The 25,009-nt window shown below is 39.4% G+C and overlaps 1 protein-coding gene across 1 annotated transcript in view; it reads left to right on the top strand.

Moving 5' to 3' along the window:
• Positions 1-25,009, top strand: part of Cblb (Cbl proto-oncogene B) — a 193,593-nt gene that overhangs the window by 136,651 nt on the left and 31,933 nt on the right. The window contains exons 11-13 of the mRNA XM_059276843.1: positions 13,385-13,570; positions 15,087-15,449; positions 22,369-22,463. Of these exons, the coding sequence (XP_059132826.1) occupies positions 13,385-13,570; positions 15,087-15,449; positions 22,369-22,463 (644 nt within the window). The remainder of the gene's footprint in view (positions 1-13,384; positions 13,571-15,086; positions 15,450-22,368; positions 22,464-25,009) is intronic.

Genomic DNA, 25,009 nt, shown 5'->3' with positions numbered 1-25,009 from the left:
GCAAGAGACCTCCTCCCCCAGCACAGCCAAGTGCAGACCATCCCAGACACCTGCACTTAGGCCCGTGGTCTAATCATCCTCTATTCGGACCTGCTGGGTAAAGCCACGAGGAACCCGAGAACGGGCTCCCACAGGTCCCCCTTTCTTAATATATAAAAAAATAACTAATAATGGCTTACAACAATCTCCATAGCTGTTACACCTCCCAGTATGGGAGTAGAGGATGATATAGATGGCATTTCTCTTTTGAATTAGGTCCAAGGTGACTACAGCAGTCTTAGCTGCCTCAAGCCCTTTCTAAGCCAAAAACTCTTAAGGCAACTACAAACTTAAAGAATCCCTTAGCTTCATCATTATGATTAACAGGTTAACATAAACATTGCTATACATAGCCACAATTCTCTCAGTCTTACAACTCAAAGCAAACTCTTAACAGAACCGTTTGAATTAGCATATGTGGTGCTATATATAGTTAACAATTTTCTCCGTCTTACAACTTTAACTCAATCATTTGAATTTTCTTGTTAACAGAACATAGGAAAAACTTCGATGTATTCACATCAAACTTAAATATTTCCTTAACTCCACAAAACCAGGGTGCATTAATATCAATAGGGTAAATATAATTTCTGCAAACATAATTCAACCTCATAACTCCTCCTTTTCTTTATAATTTTTTAAACAAAATCTAAAACCTAGTTAGAAGAACCCAAACTCATACAATTCCTACAAACCCATATTGAAAAGCAATCTTCTCAATCTAACCATTAACACTTTGAAAACTTAGCAAAACATCCAAAAGCAGTTTCTTAATAAAACTCTTTACACTTTAAAAGTAGTCTCTTAATATACATTTCTTACTAACAAAAACATGACTTTAATCCACTCAAACAACTTTTGAAATTAGACTAAGGAATATTAACTCTCCCCCTTTTCTTTATAATTTAAGCAAAATCTCAAGCCTAGTTAGAAAACCCAAACTTTTCAATTTAAACAGTTCCATTTGTAACACAAAACCAGTTCTGTAAGTAATTTCATTTTTACATAAACAGTTCCACAAAACAATTCATGAATCACCAATTAATAAAGCATATATGCATACACAAAACTGCATCTTGATTCTAGGTAGAAATAAATTTCTTCATTTAAACAGTTCCATTTTTAACCCAATTCCAGAAAACTATAAGTAAACTCAAAATTGTCCAATTGCAATGAAATCTCTATTGTTCATTTCATTTCTTAAGTCCCAAAATTCAAATGATAAATTCTGGTACGAGCCTTCCAAATATGAAGAAATCCATAACCAAAGTCTTTTTGTAATTTTATCTCATTTTAAGTTCAAAAAGTTCAAACAAGAAATAAATTCTAGTATCAGGCTTTCACTTCCAAATATGAAGAGATGGTTTTCAACCAAAACTTTTTGCCGTTAACAATTTTACTTCAAACAAGCGTCTCTGCAACTTTTGTTCTCACAGACAGAGACCTTTTTAGGTACAGTAGTATTCTAAACCGCACCGTTTTTGATGTTAGCTCAGGTTTTTCTGTGTTGCGTTGATTTTCCATGAATCTCAGCTGCGGATGCCTTGTGCTGGTTCTGGCGTCCGCCATTCTTAGCTTCTTAGCGGCTTCTGGAGCTTTTGAAAACCGCTCAGACTGCCTGTTTTGCAGTCTGCTAGGACACTAAGTTCTGTATCTCAGGTTCTTTCACCACATACATTAAGAATAGACTCACATTTAACATTTACACTTTACAAACTCACATATAACCTTTTGCCTTGCAAAGCATTTAGACTCACATTCAACATCTACATTTTACAAACTCACATATAACGTATTAACATCTACTTATTTATACTCCTTAAGGAAACTATAGAACTACTTTAGCAAATATACTTCTTATTACTTACATATTTCTTATATTCATTCCATCTTATTCTTATTTAAACTTACATTTACAGCTAACATCTTTACTTCTTACAAGCTTATCACTACATGTCTTAAGACTACCTTAGATACTTCTTGCAAGCTTATATTCTTAAAGGATCTATTTTACAAACTTATATAGGGCTACCATTAGCATATATTTAACTTAGCAAACACCTAAAGATTTTTTAACACAGATCTAACAAGAGAATTTTTATAAACTTACATATCTTATTTTCATCTTTTTCTATTTCTTACTCTTAATTATTATCACTATCTCTATTAGAAAGATTCTTAACTAGACAGGAAGTACGTACATCATTGCTAAAGTTTAGAATTTATAGTCAGCTTTGTTATAAAGCACTGGGATTTAGTGAGTGTTATAGAATTGTGATAGTTGTTGCTAGGGGACTGTAACCTTCCCAGGATGACGCCACACTCCAAAGTTGCCAGTTCTCTCAGCCATTCCGAAACCGGCAGAGATGCACTGTCAGCGGTAGACGGTTTTTAACTAGAGGCTGTCCCTTCACCCAAATTCATAATAGTTCCCCTAAGTGCTTCAATTCAGACAAACATTTCTATTACAGCAGTACTCTTGGTTTGTTCTACCGAAAAACTTCCCTTCACGCTGACGGTGAAATTACCGTATTTAGCTGCTGTAAGCTCTTTGCCAAATATTGCACAGTTATTAGGTGATATAAAGTATTTTTCCAAAGGAGCTAGTAAAGCCAAAAGCGGCACAGCTCCGAACTCTATTTCCTCACTGTTTGCATTAACCAGTGACAAAACCTCAGAAATACTAATCAAGCCACTTTCCTTCTGGTTTCTTTATAGAAACGTCATTGGAGCTGACCCTTCCTTAGTTCCACGCTCCTTGCCAAACGCTCCGGTAACCACCCAGCTTCATTCTCTTGTGAAAAAACACAAACATGTCCTCAACCCCATATTAACACAGGATCGGGACCCTTCCACAATCCTGAGCAGGGATCTTTCCATTTCGCATTACCCTCAGCTAAAGGACCAGGAAGATTGGAGTGAACTCTAATATGGCCCACAAAGCATGGCAGCTTTCTTTTGTAGATAGCATAAGTTTCCTTCATATCTAAGACAACGTTCAGTGTATAAACTGCTTTCTTGCTTTTGTAAGGATTTTAAAGTGGCTTGTTTGCTCTTATAGGTAGCTTTTTGTCATCCAACTACCGTTAAAACTTTGCACAGCTATTAGGGTAAATAAGTCATTTTACCAACCCCCAAATCGCGAAGTGCCTAGTTCCGTATCCTTTCAATGTTTTATTGGAACTGACACTTAAACTCTTAGACGATTTTCCTCCTTATTCTTTTAAAAGCTGTATTTTAAGTTTATCATGGACGTATTTTCGAGCTGACAAAAGTGTTTCAGGGCAATGTCGCCATCTTTAGCAGAAAAACTACCTTTCCCAGAATGCATTTCCCTTATATCAGTCCATAATAGTATCAGTCCCTTAAATCAGTCCTTTTTATCATTTCCCTTATATCAGTCATTTCCCATAGTTCTTTTTGGGTCTGAGAGTCAACTTTTAAGTTCTTTTTTTTTTACCAGACTTGCTTACAAATTCTTGCCCGGGAGGTTTGAACAAAGTTTTTTGCTTTTGCAACGGGAGATTTGAACAGGCATTTTACATTTTCAGTTATGGCACGTTGGGAGATTTCTATTCTCGCCTCAACTGGCTTTAACAGGTGTTTCTCCTTCATCCGACACTGGCCCCAAATCAGAACCACACCTGCCTCGTTAGCCGGCATTGAGGCTGGCATTTCTGATAGCAACTTTCCTAGGGGCTTGTGTTTGTCTTAGCCAGTCAGTGAAAAACAAGATCACGCACTACAGCTTTTCCATAGCTCTTTCGGAGAGATTTTCTCCCACTGATTTATCTCATTTTGCTTGTTCCTTCCTTCCCCAGATGCAGAGCTTCAAGTATCTGCGGCTCTGTTCCTCTGCTAGCTGCCCTTGGAAGTAGGGGCTTTTTTTTCTCCCCCCCGAATCTGCCTCAAATTCTAGCAGCTTTTTCAGGTCATATTTTTCTGGGGAGGAATCGGTCCCTTCTGTTTCTTTAGAGTCTTTCTCCCAGACAGTTCCCAGTTTGGTCTCAGTTTATCCCCTCTACCCCAGAAACAGTTTCCGACACTACAGTGGCGGCTTTCCCTGCTACTGAAGGTAGGGGCTTTTTGTCCGTTTGTTTTCTGGGTCTGTGTGGTTTGCGTACAGACTGAAAATCTAACAAGGGAGGTTTTTGCCATTTCTAAACTCCCATTAGGACAGGTGTTTTGCCTTATCAGACCTTCACCTGGCCCAGTCCCCCAGTGGGTTGCATTTGCTTGTCTGGGTGCTCAAGGACAGAGCTTATTCCAGAGGCAATCACCCCTCAGGGCTACACTCCCTCATCTCAGGGGAGTCAGTTGAAACAAAGCTTTTCTCAAAGAGGTGTTTTCTCTGACAGAAAAGAAAGCTGTACTCCTGGATAGTTCTGTTCTGCCCTGGCTGGGCTCTTTCCCCAGACAGCGTTCTGACTCAGCAGCACAACTGCTTCAGACACAGTTCAGCTTTACTGTTTTCCCAGAAAGGTCCTTACTGATAGGAAAGCTTTTTTCAGATGTCTTTTTGCAGCAGTGGACCTACCAACCCGGGACTTGTAGGAAAGCAGACAACTGTGCTGTTCCCACTGGCTTTAGCTTTGGTTGTTCATTAGCAACCTTCCCCTGGATCCTGCACCTTCCTGCCTCAGCTCTGTGCTCCAGGAAGTTTGCAACTGCAGGAACCCTAGTATCCCTGAAATGCACTCCAACTCAGAGAAGCTGGCCAGTCGCCTCCGGGTTTTTGCTCAGAAGCGAGGATACAATGCTTCAGGGGATCTTTGCGTTAGGACAATTAGGAGCACCTTTTCAAAGACGCTCACTCAGAAACAAAACCCTTGATGCCTCAGCTCCGCTGTAACTGAAAAGCTTGGCTTTTTTTCTTTTCTCAGGTAAAGTTTCCTGCCCTTTTGGGCTCTCTGTAGCTCTTTACCCACACTCTCCCAAGCGTTTCCCTCAGGGGACTCTGACCCACTGTCTTTTACTAGTTTAAAGAGACAGAGCTTAGAAGAGGTTTTTAGGAACTTGTCCCTGCCTCCTGCATTGCAGGGATGATTTTTAAAGCTTGAAAGTCAGAACTTAGGTTTTGCTGTCTTAAGAGATTTGTTGTTTTCCCTTTGAGCTAATCACAGGTGGTCCCCATACTAATATCTTCAGGTGATTCTAATTTTTGCCCTTTTGAGAAAGTTAAAGGCTTTAGTTTTTAAGTTTGAGAGCTTTTAGTTTGAGAAAGATTAAGGTTTTTTAGAGAGATTTTCCCCCCAAGTTTTCCAAGGAAAACTTTATAGTTTAAGAGAAAGATTTTTTTCCCAAAAGAGAAAGAATCAACTTTTCCCAAAACTTCCCAACTTTAAACTTTGGCTTTTTATACCCCCATTTTTGCCTCAGGGAGAAATTACTTTCTCCTGCTGCTTGGACTTAGCATTTCAGCTGTCCCCAGGTCAAAAGCTTCCATAGGAAACTTTTCTTCCCCATAAGCTCGAAGAAGAGCTTTTTTACTACCCAAATAGCCCAAAGAAAGATTTTTTTCCCCCAGTTTGCATTCAGAGCCCCCAAGTTAGAAAATTGACGAGTTTTTCTGTCTAGTTGACTTATTTTCCTACACAATCTTATACTTCTAAGTTTTTCCTACACTATTTTACTACCCTATGCCTTATACTTATTTTTCACAGATAGAAATTGAGAAAGGGATAGAAGATAGAAAATTTTGACAGAAGAGAATTTCGCTGCAGCATCGGACATCCTTCCAGTCCGCTTTCCTTTTCTCTCGAGGATAAAACCCCTGCCTCTCAAAAATATATAAAATATATATTTTCCATAACACCAGCATGCCTCATCCACTGGCAGGGCTGAACTCAGCACTTTCGCCAAAAACTCTGTAATAAAACTATTTTTTTCCCTTTATCTTTAGTCCCTATTACTTTGTCTTTAGTCCCTGTTCATTTGTCTTTAGTCCCCCCTTTTTTTCTTTAGTCCCTTTTTTTTTCTTTAGTCCCTGTTCATGGCGCCATTCTGTGGGGCGTTTACCCAACCACCCCCACAGTTCCCCAGAGTTTTCTTGAGTGCGAGCAGCAGGAAATATTAGATAGAAGGATTTATTGCGGAGAATATCGCGGAGATAAACAGATAGAAAATAAAGGACAGCCTCGAGAGGGCCTGGAACCTATTCCAACAGGCCCCGACTGTCTCTGCCCCAGGGTTTTTATAGAGACGCCATGGGGTGGAGCAAGAGACCTCCTCCCCCAGCACAGCCAAGTGCAGACCATCCCAGACACCTGCACTTAGGCCCGTGGTCTAATCATCCTCTATTCGGACCTGCTGGGTAAAGCCACGAGGAACCCGAGAACGGGCTCCCACACAACAGTATACTTTTCATATTCATAAACAAAAGAACACTACCTCATCTATTATGTGATACATGTCCTTATAGGTGACCTAGCAAGCATTGTTGCATATTGCTCAAAAATTATTTGAATATATAGCATAGTAAGAAAAGCAAACATTTGAACTCTTACAATCAGCTTTGAGTCTATCTGGACTAACAGAATATCACCTTCCTGGGGGCTAGCTAAGACTGTTCAGGTACTCCTGATGTTTATGACTGCATGGTAGACCCTTGAGTAAGGTTTTGTGCTGAATGACCATTAGTGACACTGCTCTTATCTCTGCTGCTCTGAATCATACTGAGTTAAACTGCTCATGTCTTCTTCTAGTGTGTGCTTAGTGTCTATGGGCCTTGCATTTTTTTAGCTCTCCCTATATTACGTGTTCCTGTTAAGGATAAGGTTAAATGGCTTAAATCCAGAAACATCAGGAGAATGGTTCCGATGCATGGCAAATGCTAAGCATCAGTTGTTATATTATTTTAATATAGTGAAAATTAAACTCCTTAGACTATCACTGTCCTGAGAACTAAATATCAATATCTTGAGATTTCCACAAAAATTTTATTAGATATTACTATTTATCATCCTATATAAGGTGAAACTATATTGATTCAGTAAGAAAAGTGGTTATACTCAGTATCTTAAATTAATACCTACATAATAATACTACATTATTCCTTCAGTACATGACGATATTAAAATGATTCACTACTAAAACATGTTTCATGTTTAAGACTCAGAGAAAATGCAAAGCCAAATGTTAGCCTCAATACTAGTTTAAGAATTAAGTAATTTAGGTACCCATATGGCATACCTATTTTCTGTATTGGAAGTAAATTAAAAAGATTAAGAATTCTTTCAATTAGGGAGAAGAACAACCATCACAAAATATTAATTGTTTGTTCTTTGTAAAGCTCTACATGACGTTGGGAGAAATAAGGGTTTCATATAAAAGCATTTTCCCACTGACTCAATTTCATTCCTTTAATGCCCAGAGTGTTCATGCTTCTCAGCCATTTCTGTGGAAGCATTTCTGAATTATATGTCACCCTTCCCTGCCTTCTCAAAATTGCTTATGCAGCTGAGTGAACCAAAGGGCATTGCAAAGCCACTACACTCAATACAACTTATTTCTAGAAACTTACATTTTGCAACAGGATTTAAGGATGCATTGCAGGAAGAGAGAAGAACCACAAATTTAAATTAAAATACATATACTTGTATCAGATTGTGAAATTGGCAGAAATGATTAAGGTAAAATGTAAAACTTCAAAGAAATTAACGATTATAGTGGCTATTCACAGGCCGAGGGTTCATGACCTTCCTACTAGGGACAGCCTCAAGGAGAAACAGTGTCACATTGCATGCTTAGCAGAGTTTATTACTTTAATAGAGACATGCCCTTGGGGCATGTGTGACACACTCTGTATTTCTAAAGTAGACCCTGATGGCAGTTTTGTTGGCTACTTCCCTGCTAGACTGTAAAGTCACCCATCACCATAACTGTTCCTCCATTTATAACTTTATAACCTGTTTCCTCCATTTTATTATTTTTAATTTGTGGTATCTGAAAATTTCCAAAAGTTACCAGTGGAACACAGATACTAACTGTAGTGTGTAGAAGTAATTCTAAACGGACTTATTAAATAAGAAACACAGAGCTAAATGAAGAGTTAAAGATCAGAGCAGTAGCCAAGAGCTAAGACCACCTTATCTTACTGCTCACTGCTGTCCTTCCCCTGAGAGAGAGAGGGGGAAAGGAAGAGGGAGAGGGAGGAGAGAGAGCACAAGCAAGCAAGCCTATTACCAAAAGAAGAGAAAAAGCTACCTGCCACATGCTCCGGCCTGAGCCAATTTGGGCCTGAACTCGCTTTGACACCAACCATGTGAGTTGACGATCAGGCTACAAGCAGCTCCAGCTGCAGGTAACTAACCGCTTGTAGTTACGGCACTCGACTGCATACAGCTGGACTGTAGCTCCGGCCTGGCCTGGGGCCTGTAAACTCTAGCTGAGCCGGGCTGAGCCGTAACCACCAACAGTTTTTAATGAATTTTTGCCACGTGAATGCCAAATGTAGATGAAATTCTGAGGCCTCCGGCACATTTCCTATCAATAATTTATCAGTCTCATCATTACCTTGTGCTAGAGGGCCTGGCAGACCCGTATGGGATCAGATGTGAGTTATATATAAAGGGTGATTCCTATTCCTGATTACATCTTGTAATTGAATAAATAGTGAAGTTAATTCTGAATCATCAGGGATAAATTCAGCAGTCTCAATATTTAATACCACTCTTTCAGCATACTGAGAGTCAGTAACTATGTTGAGAGGTTCTGAAAAAAATCCATTAATACCAACAGAATAGCATACAATTCTGATTTTTGAACTGAATTATAAGGACTTTGAACTACTTTACTTAAATTTTCTGATTTGTAACCTGCCTTTCCTTGTTTATTTAGATCTGTATAAAATGTATGAGCTCCAGATATGGGTTTTTTCTGTATAATGTGAGGCAAAATCCAGTCAGCTGTTTTTGTAAGATCAATTCTATTGCTTTTGGGATATTTTCTGTTAATCTCTCCCAAAAAAATTACTGCAAGCTCTTTGCCAAGGTTCACTTTCTGTCCATAATTTTTCAATGTCCTCCTTAGTTAAAGGTACAACAATTTCTGCTGGGTCTATTCCTGCTAATTGACGAAGTCTCAATTTTCCTTTCAAAATCAAGTCAGAGATTTTTTTCCACATAAGTTAGAATTTTTTTACTCTGTTTATTTGGTAAAAAATCCATTCCAATATAATATCTTCCCTCTGCATTAATATTCCTGTAGGAGAATGCCTAGAGGGTAAAATAACCAAAATGCAATCCAGCTTTGGATCGACGGATCCACATGTCCTTTCTGTACTTTCTTTTCTACCAAGGCCAATTCTTTCTCAGCTTCAGGTGATAATTCTCTTAGACTATTTAAGTCCTTGTCACCTTCTAAGGTTTTGAACAAATTACTCAGTTCATTTTTTACCCCAACAGTAGTGGTTTGAGTAAAAATGGCCCCCATAGGCTTAAATGTTTAATGTTTGATCCTTAGTTGGTCGAACTGTTTGGGAAGGATTAGGAGGTGTGGCCTTAGATAATGTGTATCCCTGATCTCTCTCTCTCTCACTCTCCTCTTCCTTCCCCTCCCCTCCTCTCTTCTTTCCTCTCTCCTTGCCTTCCCCCTCCTCTTCTCTCCTCTCCTCTCCATTTTTCTTTACTTTTTGCTTTTGTCTCAAGATGTAAGCTCTCGGCTACTGCCCCAGTGCCTTCCTGCCTGCTTGCTGCCATGCTCCGTGCCATGATGGTCATGGACTCTTACTACCTTCTGAAAGGTGTCCCAAATTAAATACCTTCATTTTATCAGCTCATGGTGCTTTAACATAGCAATAGAAAAGTAAGTAAGACACCAGCTCACCTTTACTCCACAGTAGATTAACTATCCATCTCTTAGTGAGGCAGCAGGGGGCCCACACTGTTTTCCCCTGGGAAGAAATCTAAGAAATATTTGCTGGACATTTCTATCTTATTTTGAGTTTCTTCCAAATTCCTGCCAGTTGAGACTTCTGGGAGCTTGGCTGTGGAGAAAGAGAAAGTGTCTACATTGGTTTTATACCAGTGCTTCATAGAACCTTTTGCTTGTTACTTTAAAGGGGCCAGTGCTGGAGATAATTCAAAATAGAGAACATTAGCTATCTGTGCTTAAACTATAAACTATATGTGAATGTTAGATTGTGAATGTAAACATTGCTGTTGTGTATAACTTCTGAATAATATTCTACACAGGCTATTTTAAATACCTTTAATTGTGTTATGCTCACAAATACAGTAAATAAAGACCAAGATAATAGTTGGAAGCAAAGAAAATATACTTGCACTATTTTATTCTATTCTATGTGGTAAAAAAATTTACCACTGTTCATTAATTCTTATGCATTTAGAGAAAAATATTGACTCTCTGGGTCCTTCTCATTACTGTCATTACCATACAAGTATCACCCTTGTTAAATATGAAATTCATTAAGTAAAGATTCTGCTAGAAGTATCATAAGATGACTTTGATTATCTATGTATTGTTAGAACTCTCATTAGTTATTGAAAGCCTTTCTCCTGCCGCATTTTTATAATAACCTGCCTGGGCTGGAAGCTCCTTACCAGGTGTTTTACCATTTCCATAATAATAGCTCTTATGACAAGTTATTCTAAAGTCATTCTTTGAAGATGTGGATAAATGAAAAGTGACTTGAATAGGGTGAGGCCCCCATGATTATTAGCAGTTGCTGAGCAGAAGGCATGCTTTGCTTCTTTAACTGGTTCTGTGGAGATATTCTGTGAAAATCACAAATGTGAATCCTACAGTTTGTATGGTGGTCACTAGCGTTGTCTCCTAAGTTATAAAACACATCGGGAATTTTGTCAGAGAAATGACTAGGGAAAAAATTGGTAGGTGTATACACATGGAACAATCCAGTGTGGTTCTGACATTTCTAGAGTCCCTAAGTCCCTAAGTCCCTGCCTGTAGATGTTTTCATCAACTGCCTTTCTTTATGAACTTAGGAGAAACTGTTAGACTCATATGCTGATGTGGTAATCCTGAAAATAGAAATCAAGGCCCATGGCTTCTCAAAGGAGCTGAAATACATGAATGGATTGTCCTAAAGTTCTGAGGGCTAGGGTAATACTAAAAGTGACATGGACCTGAAATCAAAATAAACAAATGATGTTACTCAGTTCCCTTAACTTGAAAGAATGGTCAATTCTCCCTAGTATGGATGGTTTGGGATATTACATAATAAATTCTGTATATTAGTGCCATACACATTAATGACTTTCTCAATATGTTGTTACTTCTCCTGTGATGGAAAAACCATATGATCCTTTCTTTAAAAATATAAGTGTTCCTGCTACTTTATAATGGCAAACCATGAGTTTAGTACAACTCTTCACAGCAGGGGAATGATTATTAAATGCCAGGACATCTGTCAAAGGCAACTTTAGGATAGTGTTCTGGGAGGATATTTAACAATGGCTGTTATACTCCTGGTATATTTATTGCAAACCAGGGTAGAATGGATTCAAAACTGCATTTTTAGTAAATAGCCAAATTCTATAGCAATTTGTAGAGATAAATTCAAAGCTTACAGAGTGAAAGTCTAGTATTTACATTGGAATGTAAATACATGAAATAAATAGATAATTTGAAGAGTTGTGTGGAGATTGACACTTTATCCAGTAAAACATTATTAATTACAAAAAGCTTGTCAATTGTGCATACTCTAATCAAGAACTCCTTAACTAGTTTGCACCTTATAGTTAGGGATTTCTGTCTTTTAGGATCTGCCTTGGAAACAAAATCATCATAGAAAAATCAGTTCCAAATTTGTTTATGTATTGATCAGTGTTAGTAAGAGCAACTAGTCCACCAATTGTTTCTGTTTGACATCTGCATGTAATATGACTCTAATTATTTTCAATATTTAAAGCTATTTGAACGCTTTAATCAAGCTCTATTGAGTTCTTTTGTTGCTTTTATTTGGGCAGGGGTGTAACTTTGTAGATAAGCAATAGGAGGAAGATACTCAGGCTTATCTGATGTACCATTCCAATTTCCTGTTCTTCCTATTTATTTTTAATTAACACACTATTCTTTCATACTCTCTTCAATATTCCAAGATTGGTGGGCACATGAAGTTCTAGCCGCCTAGGCCAAGTGTTTCACCAGTTTCTGACATCTCCTTGGCTGACAGCTCGTAGCTCTCTGTATCATTAAGTCATTGTGACATTTCTGACAGTAGCTGTCCTCTGTCCTGTCCTGTAGGATACTCATACTATGAGGTACATTTTCATACCCATTACCAAACAGTCATCTATTCCTTCGTACACTCTAATGCCTACTATTCTACTCTCCTGTGAGTGAGCATTTCTTCATGTTCATATAGAGACTGCACAGCATCTGTATTTTACTGCCTGTCTTAGCTTACAGGTCAGTCCATGCATTTCACCACAGATGACAATAAATCATTCTTTATTGCCCCTGAATAGTATTCCCCACCTTGATTTCATATCTTGGCTCCTGTGAATAGCACTGTTGTCCATATAGGAGTACAGGTGACTCGTACATATAATGGTGTCCTGTTTTTGGACGCTTACATAATGGCCCCTCAATTGATTTCTTTACAGGCCCTTGCAAAGTGGGGGGGTAATTTCCTGGTTCCTAAATGTGGCCTGTGCACTGACTCCCACAGTTAATGGACTTGAGGCAGCATAGAATCTTTCTTTACCTGTCATGGCTCAAGTATAGAACTTCTGAGATTTGCTTATCTGCTTTTAAAGAAAAGCATTTAGCTTCTGGACTTCTTTTCTATATGGACGCTTAAGAAAAACAACAACAAAGATACTTGGTTTAAATGTATGTGTTTTAAATGTCCAATGTCTAGTTAATTTAAGGCTGACCTGATTTCATCGTTTTCCAGGAGCATCATGTAGTAGTGAGAGCACAGTGTATGGAATAAAGAATTTTGGTTTGCAAATAGTTTTCTAAAGTTTCTCATCTAGGTAGCCTAGAGGGATGTGCATCTCTGCATTGTTTGTTACTGACCTCCTCATAGGGGAAAGAGCCATTTGCCTGCATTGGATTGTACTGCATTCTAATGTGCTTTTTTCTGAGGCCCTTCCTACAAGGTGTGAGGACAAACTTTCAGTCTGTCTATTTCATAATTCTCCCCTCAAAGAACATGTTGAGATCTCCAGACCTATTATTCATCTTTTATTCTGATAAGTGTGCAGCCTACGGCCATACCCCCCTGAACGCGCCCGAGCTGGTCTGACAAGTGTGCAGCCTTGCCCCTTCCTTGCCACCTCAGCAAGGACAGAGCCTTGTACTCTTTGCCCAGCACTGCACCATCAGATACCCAGAAGCCTCTCTGCTTTTCTCCTAGTGCACTGACAGGCAGAACTCACCAGTCACATCTCCAGGATCCTCACCCCTTGCCCAGAGAAGAAAGCCTCAGCCAGACCCTCTCCAGATCCCCCACCTCAGCCTGCCACCAGTGCCTCCTCGCCTCGATCTCATTCAGAAAGGCATCGTCCGATCACCCTGTGGCAGTCCCACAGGCTCCCCAAAGGTGAGTCAGTGCCATCAGCAACACTGAAGGCAGCTCTTGCATTCTTATGTGCAACATCAACCTGTGTCTTAGGCTTTTAATTGTTTATAAATAACTGTGGTAAGTTTCTCATTTTCTTTATGGGGAGCCTGCTGTCATATCTCTTGCTTTGTTACTATAAAATTACTATAAAAGTTACATAATTACTCAAGCATGTCTGTAGGCCTCTGATTTGCTAAAATAAATAGCAGTGTAAGTATAGTATTCTATAAAGTGGATTTAAAAGGTCATCATATACATTACAATAATTTGCATGCTGTTCTCAAATGGTATTTTCATAATGTCATGACAAGAAAAATGTGAGGGGAGTGTATTTGCATAAGGGCTCGAGGTGTGATACATTATCCCCGTGCTTCAGGTGACTCAGAAGACAGAATCATATGTACTTTCTTTGAACCCAGGGAATTAATTACAATAAATTACAGTATTTACAAAGTAATTATTTTACTGTTTAATATTAAAGGCATAATTTTAACTTGGGCCTACAGTTCATTTTAGTTTTATGTGGATTCTTTTAAAATTTAATATAAAAGCATATTTTGCTTTATTAAATGTAAATTTATAAAAACTTAAGTACCATTTGCTAATATGCTTACAGTCTAGGATGGCTGAGGAGGACAATACATTCAGTGCTGTTTCCTTCTTTCACACTGCCTTGAACTTGGCTTTAATCTCATGTGACTCCTGATAGGACAGAACTTCGAATTCGTTTTCCTTGACATTTTCTAATGTAAAAAACACAAACCATTTACCCAAATAAGCATGGAAATAAACACTAAAAGCTCTAAGAGACATGCAAAATCCTCTTGGGAGTACATACCTTCAGGTTGTCCTCTAACAATTACACTGACAGATGTTCTTTTTTTTTTTTTCCATTTTAAGAACCCAGAAAGTCAAGTGATTCTGTCAGTAATTGCTCTGCCATTTATATCTTTACTGTTTTAGTAATACTGTTTAAAAAAAAAAAAAAAAAAAAAAAAAAAAAAAAAAACCTAAGCAAATGGCCCATGTAGCTTTCATTGAGCTGCAAGGAGGAAAACAAAAAACAGTTCTAACATTGTTAAATATTTCAAATCATTCCTCTTTTAAAAGGTGAAGAAACAATAGGAACAGTGTTAGTGGGTTTTTTCTGTGTCTCTTGAGCCACAGAAATGAACACATAAAGTAGTCATTTCCATGATACTGTAATGGTAGCCAAAGTATATAATTTTAATCTTCTACTTCTTTTTATATGATTTCTAGAACTTTTGCATGTATATAGTCATTTCTACAAAATTCTTAATGTGGTATTCTGATGTAAATTTTTCATTAATTTTTAAATTTTTCATTAGTAATAAAGGAAACGTTGGAAAAGTCACTTGAAAGCTTATTAGAAATACAATAATACCACATTGTGGCTAATTCAGTAATATGAGCCTGAAAGCCTTTTCAGGGCATGGTGCAATTCTTTTCTTGGTTTTGTGTTTTGTCTCTCTAGTCTTCTCCGTGCATGGTGAGAAAACAAGACAAGCCACTCCCAGCACCCCCTCCTCCCTTAAGAGACCCTCCACCTCCACCAGAGAGGCCTCCCCCAATCCCGCCTGAGAACAGACTGAGCAGACATTTCCACCATGGGGAAAGTGTGCCTTCCAGGGACCAGCCAATGCCTCTTGAAGCCTGGTGCCCTCGGGACGCCTTTGGGACTAACCAGGTGATGGGATGTCGCATCCTAGGGGATGGCTCTCCGAAGCCTGGAGTCACAGCAAACTCCAACTTAAACGGAAGACACAGTAGAATGGGCTCCGACCAGGTCCTTATGCGGAAACACAGACGCCATGATCTGCCTTCAGAAGGAGCCAAGGTAAGTCAGTTTGCAGTGAAGAAGCTGGAGAGGCGCTTGCCAAGCTCTCCAGTGGGAGGCTTTGTGTCCAGCAGGGCAGTGCTTAGTTTGGTTGTTTTTACCTGCCTACCATAGATGCTCTTTTTTGGTTTTTTGAGACAGGATTTCTTTGTGTAGCTTTGTGCCTTCCCTGGAACTCATTCTATAGACCAAGCTGCCCTCGAACTCGCAGATATCCACCTGGCTCTGCCTCCCGAGTGCTGGGATTAAAGGCGTGCACCACCACCTCCTGGCCATAGATGATCTTTAATTACCTATGGGTTCTGAATAGTGAGACACTCATTTAAAGTTGAACTTGAAAGAAGTGAGGAAAAGGCTGTCTATACGAAATAAGTTAAGATGCAGATGTGAGGCAACTGGACAGAGATTGGTCCCCTACCTTATTGTCCTGCTGGCAGTTTCTCCCACTAATATCTCAGTGTTGTTAAAATCATACTGTTTAGTACTAAGTCTTTCTGTTCTATCAAAATTGGCAACACTGTGTAACTGTACATGCCATAGATCAGTCTTCAAATGAGGTGTTGTTTAGGACTTGATCTGTACTTGATCCAGCCCATAGAATTGAATCTGCCCCCTACTTAAAAAAAAAAAAAAAAAAAAAAAAAAAGACCATCTTACCCTTGCTTACCAAGGAAGCCTGAAGAGATTCCCACACTTCTAAATCCTCCTTTAAACACTAACCCTCTGTCATCTGCATTCAGGAAAGACTCTTAAGTGTGCAGGCAACCAAAGGGGTGGCAGCAGCAGCCATTGAGCCTCGAGGACTGAGTGACGTCACAGCAAACCATCTAGAAATCATCCCTGCTTGCTTTATTCCATGGTGGCCTTGGCTGTGAGATCAGATCTTTGTCTTCTCCCTCCGTACTGATAATGAGTTTGCATCTTTAGCTAATATTCAGTTGATCCCAGCTTAATGTTGTTTTTTTAGGGAGAATAATCTATTCCTTCAAAACTATGGGTGGAATTTAATGTGTTCATCTGACAGTCAGGAGACAGAGAGGAACACCATATTGACACACACTTGGAATCCCAACAGGAGAATGAGAAGTTAAGGTCTCCTCAGTTACATAGGGAACTCCAACCTGGCACAGGGGCATGTACTTAATTTCTAGTGAGTGTGTGTGTGTGTGTGTGTGTGTGTGTGTGTGTGTGTGTGTGTACAAACATCGTGATGATAAAATCTTTGTGTAGTGACATCATTAAGACAGTGATGCATCAGGAATATTCTGAGCCAAGAAGAGCCAGCACTCAGACACACAGCATATTAGAGACAGGAGCATCGGTTGCAAACCGTGATTGACAGTGCCTTGCCTTAGCATTGTTCTCAACTGCTGTAATTAATAAGATTCCTAAAGATTTCTTCAAGGTTAAAGAAATAGAGTGTAAGTGTAAGGAGAAAGCACATAGAAAAAGCAGTTGGATAATGTCGTCTAGAAGTCACGAGCCTGTCCTCAAAGGACTTTTCCACAGCCTTGAGTCCTGTCTGGAGAGAATTTCTGGGGTTTAGTTCTCTTTGTGTTCCTCCTTTATCCTCTGTTCGTCTGTGCATGATCACACCTGTCTTGAGAAGAGCCTTAGACTATGCTCTCACATGTAGTAGACTGGTTACCCTCAGGTGCCGGTCACAGGATATTTTCTGGATGACTTCAGAAATACCCAGTATAGTAACCATCAGAGCCAATTCTTTGAAGACCCCTTGTTTCAGGATTCTTTCTGATATTGTCTTACAGTAAGTCAGTGTAGATACAAAGCTAGAACACGGCTGTTAACATTTTAATGATAATATTAATAGAGGGTGCAGTTCTGCTTAGGGACTACAGAGTCATCTCTCACTGAAGCCTGGGTTTTTATACCATTTCTAACTAACCTCTTAGAGACTTTCTGGGCTTCTACTTTCATGTCTCTCCCCCTACGTCACCCCCTCCACTCCCTGCTTTCTGCCACTTACCCCTTGAGCAAATACTTTTACCTGGAAATAAAAGAATACACGTTTTTCCTATTTTCTTATTCAAACTACATTGTGTGTATTAGTAATGCCATGCTCATGACCTTAAAGATTATTTCACGTTGCAACAAAACTGCTCTTTGAACCCCCTCTTTGCAGTAAGTGTTTTAAAATATGGTACAAACTTGAAGTTGTTACTGTTGGGCACTAACACTGTGCCCATCTGTCATTGTTGGTTCCTTTTGAGAGCCTGAGGACCCAGCTGGTTCTTAGTGATAACCACTGTCTTTAACTTGTCATGTGCCTTGCAGTGACATTGTTCTGCAGATGACCCTACGTGTAACAATCTTCTGAAGGTATCGCTAGATAAGGGTGTCGTATGATCCCATTCTGGTGATTGTGGCTTTTGCAGTTTGGGTGAGGAAACACATGTTCATACATATGATGTTAAGCTTATCTGTAAGTTCCACCATCTGGCTTTCAAATGGAAATCCTTCGCGCAGGTTTCATTTGCAGTGTGATACTGAAGGACATGTGATGAGGAACCTCTTCAGATGGTGGAGGGGTCATATTCATAAGACAGGGAACGCGTTTGTAGTTGTACTTTGAATAAAAATAAAAATCTAGGCACCAACGTGGTGCACACAACATGCATTCAGGTAAGCACTTATACACATCAAAATAAAAACAAACAAATACATTTTTAAAACAAAAATCATTTTCTTCATTGTGCAGTTTTTTTTTTCCTAAAATGTTTTTTTGTACATTTCAAGGGTCTCAAATGTTTAGATGACATATGAGTCCCAGAAATATTTAGACAGTATATGCATCCCAGGAAAATATTTCAAACATATGAGTTAAGATTATGTGATGCAAAGGCATACAGAAAACTAAATCTAGGACAGCCTGGTTTACAGTAAATTGGACACTTCCATAAGTCTGAACCTTCAGGAATGTGCTTATTCCATAGTCCTCACTCAGCTCTGTAAGTAGTTGGATGTCCATGACACTGGGGGTGGCAGAATACATAGAAGGAAATATAGTCTAAATGCAGCCCAGGCAGGTCTGTGATGAACTTAATTTAAAAAAAAAAAAATGCTGGAAAGCATCCGGAAAATATGTACTTTCCTGAGAGAGAAAATGAAATCCGAAAAGGAAGGCAGAAAGGAATCCAGTTTCCTCCAAGAGGGTTCCTGACTGGAGGGTGACAGAAATTACAGAGAGGGGTAGCCCCCCCCTTTTTTTTCCTGTAGGAATAACAGGAAGGAATATCATGGAGGTAGGAAATCTGGACAGTGATATGACGGCGATTTTGAAGAGAGTATAGTGTGTATAAAGAGAAGAGGTGTGTGCAGCAAAACTGGGTGATACAGGTTGAAACCAGTTTTGGTATGAAGCTTTTTTCAGTTCTTCATGCAGTAGTGATAGCTCCAGACTAACGTGCTTAGTGATGTGGACTTTAAAAAACGTTAAGTCTTTGACACTTCTGGTGCAGTTCTGAGGGATAGGCGACAGTCATGTTGGGGTCTGAGCCCAGAGGCCAGTCAGATCCTTACATGAGCCTGGGTTTTACTGCGTACTTCTTTAGCAATGTAGATGCAGTGTGTCTAAACATCCTGCCGTCTCCACCATTCACAATCAGATCCTTCAGATGTCTAAGGAGTATGTACTATTCATTTTCAGCTAGGTGATAGTAGTATATGGCACTCCCTCAGGGAGTACATGCAGTTTCTGGTCTGATGAAATGGGTAAGGTTGAACATGGAAGTCAGAATCAAATCTTAGAGTTCATCCGCCAACCACTACCTTTTGGGGACAATCACATTAGATTCACAGAAATGAGTGCCAGCACGTGTAAACACGTGGCTGTTTGCATGCTTGCGTAATTTCAGTCTCCTCAAGTATTCCAGGTAGGGTATTAAGAATATGCTTAAGTCTCAGGACATAGTTTAGAACCAATTACAGGAAGATCTGCTGCTAAGCAAATGATGTGTATTTGCTGAGAGTTTCTTTCAGCTATAGCAAAGACATTTCCCTGGTCAGTGCCTCCACCGTTGAGGTCACCTGCCTGTTGTCACTCAACATTCATGGAAGCCCTATTGCACATGAAGTATGTAAGGGATTTTACTGTAAAATCAGTGAGACATAAAAGACTGCATTTTGAAACAAGCAGACACAATGTGGTCCACAGAATATAACTGCATTGCAGATACCAAATAAGTTGTTCATAAAAGACTAATTATTCAGTGACAGGAGAAAATTTTAAGCTACTGTCTCTCACAGACAGTTTCTAAAGTCATTAGATAAAATGATATTCACACTTTGAAACATACTGATTTGTTTCACAAAGTTAGGAAGAAGTTACTTAATCCCCTCAAGTAATTGCCCTACCTGAGAATCAGTGTCCTTAGGAATAGATTTTGTGTTTTTCCAATGATCAACTCTTATTGGCTATGTGATTTCTTATTTCTTTAGAGTGTGTGTGTGTGTGTGTGTGTGTGTGTGTGTGTGTGTCTGTGTGTGTCTGTGTGTCTGTGTGTGTCTCTGTGTGTGTGTGTTGTGTATGTATATAGTTATTCTTTTGTACATGCATGTACACATGCATGTAGAGGCTTGAGACTAACTTCTAGTATCTTCCTCCATCACTCTCTCATTTTAAAAATTTATTTATTTATTTATATTTTATGTATATGGGTGTTTTGCCTGAAAGTATGGTCTGTGCACTGTGTTCTTGCCTACTGCCTGCAGCGGCCAGAAGAGAGCACTGGATCTCCTGGAACTGGAGTTACAGACAATTATGAGCCATCATATGGGTGCTGGGTGTCAAACTTGTGTTCTCTAGAAAAGCAGAAAGTGCTCTTAACCACTGAGCCGTCTCCAGCATATCTATGAAATATGTTTTAGGGCCTTTCACTGAACCCGGAGGTCACTGATTTGCCTGACTAGTGCTGTCCAGTGAACTCGTGATCTGTCAACAAAGTGCTGGGATTGCAGATGCACACGGCTATGCTCAGCTATAATGTGGGTGCTGAGATGTGAACTCAGATTCTCTTTCATGTGCAGCCAGCACTTTAGCCCCTGAGCCATCTTTTGTGTCAGGAGACTTCCCTTTGTGAAGTTTTCTATCACACAGAAATGCTGTGTGCATTCTTATTCATGTATAGCTCTCCTTTATCAAAGTTGAAGCATGTTTTTGTATCAGTGCCGGTAGATGTTCGGGTATTGACATTCCTGTTCAAGTGTGTTCATAATGTTTTGATTATAAAATTATAGTTGGCTTTTTGTCAAACTAAAGTCAATACCACAAACTATTATTTCCACACCTTCCTTTTGTTACCAAACTTTCATCAAGTGTCAGTGTGATAGATATTATTACCAAAAAGAACAGATAGTCCACATAAAAAAACCACCTTTCATTTTATACAAGTTTTAAACATAATTTTGTCAAAATCATTAGTTTTTGCTGCAAAAATTGTAGCACTATGGCTGTTCAAGCAATGCAAAAAATGTTGGTGAAGAATACTTTCAAATGTTCAATGTTGTAATTGGCATTTGTAGTTGGATGCATGTATTCATCAGATAAAAGGTATTTTTATGTTAAAAGATTTTGTAATGATTCATATCTCTTGGGAAATTTCTCCTCTCTAGCAAAGTTCAAAAAATTTTGTCATGTTCCGTTACATGGTCCTCAGTCAAAAGCTCAAGATAAAATCATTTCATTTAAAGATATGTTTTATCAGGATGTAACTGCAGTGTGTTGAATCTAATGAGGAGAGACTGGGGAAAGAAAATTTGAGCTAACACAGGCTCTCGTTTTTTAGAATGAAACTTTAATGCTACAAAATTGGATTTTTTACAATAGATGAGAACACCCCTATATCTCAGAGGTGATCTTTCAATCTGGTGATGGGTAGGGTACCTATGGCCTTTGCAGGTTTGCGTTTTAAATCCTCACCACTGTGTAATATATATGATGGAGAGAGAAATTAACCAGTAGATCTGGACTCATTCAGCCAAGACTAATGAAGTTGCATCCCATCCATCCTGCCCCACTATCAGTCTCTGCTGATTCAAGATGAAGTCATAAGAGTTTATGAAAGAAGTTTATGATAAAAATATCTAGTGGTTAGTCACAGACCTGAAAAGGTCTGTAGTCTTGGGAGGATGACTTTGTAAAGTTACCCTTCCATTTGTACCATCGTTTAAGTGACTCCAGTCCCGGAGTGTAAGAGAGGTAAAGAGCAGTTGTTGGGCGTTTCCTCCAGTGCTACCCTGCACTTGTAAAATGGAAGCGCCTGATCCCCAGTGAACAAATGTTGGCTCTGCCTAGCATCTGATGAACAAGGGGCCAGTTGTTTGTGGTTTTTATAAATAAACCAAAAGTATATTTGGAATTTCCACACACATGGAGAGCCAGAACAATCATCTCCTTATCTAAAATAGCTCTCAAGCTTGGTCTGGACATAGCACAGGCCTGTCTGAGTTCATTCACACAGTGTGGTATGAGGAAATTGAAAATGGTCCTCATAGCCCTAAAGGGATGTCATTTGGAACACCTGTTTGGAGGGAAGTAAAATGGGAATTGGGCCCACGTTGCTTCTTTCTCTAGCCAACCCCTGTTCTTGCAATAAAATCTGATCACTTTGGGAAATGGCACTGCCTATTTATGTATTTAGTTATCTTGATTTGATGTTTATAAATTATAGCATTGCCGCTTAGTTATGTTTAAGAATCATATTGTAACATATTTTCATGTAATCTGTGAGTTGTGGTTAGTCATCACTGGTCCTGCTGACGCCTGAATAAATTGTGTGACATTGCAGTAGTCTAAATAAACTACTATTATATGAGCTCTGTAAAATTCTAAGAGCCTCCATGGTTTTAGGCTTTGCCGGGGTTCAAGTCCAGAGAACTAACCCATTTCATTTACTTTCAGGTCTTCTCCAATGGACACCTTGCCAGTGAAGAATATGATGTTCCTCCTCGGCTTTCCCCTCCTCCTCCAGCTGCCACCCTTCTCCCTAGCATAAAGTGAGTTTCATTGAATTGGGAGAGTGTGTGTCTAGGCATGGTGAGATGGAAAAGAGCGGTTTTGAGGTTCTTAGTACAGAAACTTCAGGGTAAATAGAAAGGAACCAGTAAAGACAAAAGCATTTGAGTCATGTTTATAAATTAAAATATCAGATGTTGAGACCTCCTAGTCCTGATGATAGCTCCTGAAGACTTACTAAACTCTTGAGAAGACTAACAGAACAACGGGGCAAGAGCTGCACAGCAAGCTCTCTCCTCCAGCCTTCTTCTCCTTGACTTTGCCCCCCTGTGACCCAGTTTGACATCATTAAAGTTCCACCAAGCTTACTTCTTCTCAGATATCTTCAGCACCCAAGGTCTGTTGATTGTCCTCATGGGGTTTTTCCTGTCCAGTTAAGCTTTCCATTGCCAGCCCAAACTCAGAGCTAGACTTCTGAAAGACCCTTCAGAATATCATCATATCTACTCTATGTAGGTATCAGTGGAAGCAAAGCTGGGAATTGGGGACATGGCATGCTAGACCATTAGGTGATATCTAGCCAAGTCCCCACTCCCCTTCGTCTTACGTATTCTCTTCACTGAAGCTGATTTGCTTTCCCTCCTGATTTCCGCTTCCTTTTTCCCACTCCCAAACCAGCTTTGCTTTCTCTTTTATAGCTCCGGCTTCTTCTGTTAGTAGTCAGACCCTTCAGAATTTTAACCAGTTAAAGCTTCTAATGTATTCCTAATGCTTACACCATAATTGTATGCACATCTGTCTGGCTTGTGTTTTTGATGGAGCACCCCCCCCTCCCATATCCTACTTCTTCCTCAAGATCCATGTCTCAGCCTCTGCTTTTTATAAAAACTCATTTAATTTCTGTTCAGGGATTAATACTGATTGGCATTGCCAAGCCTGGTATTGTATACCTATAATCCTAGCACTTGGGAAGCTGAGGTAGAAAGATTTCCGTAACTTTGAGGCCACTTTGAGATATATAATGAGTTGCAGGGCAGCCTGAGCTACAGAGAGTCCCTATATCAGAAAACAATAGAAAAAACTGATTTGCATTCTTGTTACAGATTATTGCTCACTATATAAGTAATTATGTACTCTGCTATAACTGCTTTCCTAATTTTAAAAAGGTAAAGGTTTATACCTTCTAATACTCTCATGGAAGATTTAAAAAAATTTTTTTGGATTGCTTGATTTTTATCTGCTAAAATCTTCAAGTTTTTTATTTTCTGTTGTTTATTCCTTTGTTTGCTCTGTTTTGGGCTATGGATAGAGTTGTGTCTCTTATACATGCTAGACAGCTCTACTGACAACCAGCTAAGGTCTTCCTTTATGATCAAAAACCTAGGAACATCTTCATTCTTTCCTCTGGAGGTCTTTGAGCTCCCACTAGATTTACAAAAAGGAGAAGCTAAATCTCAGCTTCTAGAAATCTATCTACTCTAGAAAATAATATTTTATCATTTGTCATGTCAGAAGAAAGCACTGCACCAAACAGTGTTGCTGTGGGATGTCTTTCTATAGGCTGTGAAGATGTGTTGCTCTGATCGGTTGATAAATAAAGCTACATTGGCTTATGGCAGGGCAGGATGGAGCCAGATGGAAAAAATCAAGAGAAATGGGAGAGAAGAAAGGAGAGTGGCACAGACAATGCTAGCCACCGCCAGGAAAAACAAGATGTAAAGTACCAGTAAACCATAAGCCATATGGCAAGGTATAGATGTATAGAAATGGGTTAATTTAAGATACAAGAGCTAGCTAGCAAGAAGTCTGCCATAGCCATAGTTTGAAAATAATATAAGCTGGGCGGTGGTGGCGCACGCCTTTAATCCCAGCACTTGGGAGGCAGAGCCAGGCGGATCTCTGTGAGTTCAAGGCCAGCCTGGGCTACCAAGCGAGTTCCAGGAAAGGCGCAAAGCTACACAGAGAAACCCTGTCTCAAAAAAAAAAAAAAAACACAACAAAAAAAAAAAAGAAAATAATATAAGCCTCTGTGTGTTTATTTGGGTCTGGGCAGCTGCAGGACCAGGCAGGACTAGAAAAACTTCCAACTACACAATGTAATGCTCATTGATTAGTTTTAGGATTTTAAGGAAAGCTGTTACAAACTTTGCCAGTGAGACATTTTTCATAGATGGAATAGAATAAGATGGGCACAATTAGATACCACAGTCCCTGAGAGGGTTGGGGGGAAACAGAGTAGAATTTGATATCTTTCAGGGGAGAGTAGAGAAGCTGAGCTATTGGATCCTTCCCTGAAGGAGCTGCCAGGTCTGTAGGAGACACAGCAGTCAGAAGCAGTTACAAGCACTCTGTCATAGAGTCTAGTCAATGAGAACAACCTTGGTAGTCTAGTTCCATGTAGACTCTAATGTGTGTACATACAGTAAGACATCTGAGCTAGCTCCATAACCTCTAAATTCAAAGTCTCCGGGAACAAATTAAATGAGATGGTCCTGGTTACTTATTAACACCCCTCCCCCATGCTTATTTAATTAGAGCTGAGTATGACTGGAGAAGGGGTTGTGGTTTTCTTTGTTTATACTTGGTC

Source organism: Peromyscus eremicus, chromosome 12 (genome assembly GCF_949786415.1).
Source record: "Peromyscus eremicus chromosome 12, PerEre_H2_v1, whole genome shotgun sequence".
NCBI lineage: Eukaryota > Metazoa > Chordata > Mammalia > Rodentia > Cricetidae > Peromyscus > Peromyscus eremicus.
This window is presented reverse-complemented; position numbering and strand designations above follow the sequence as displayed.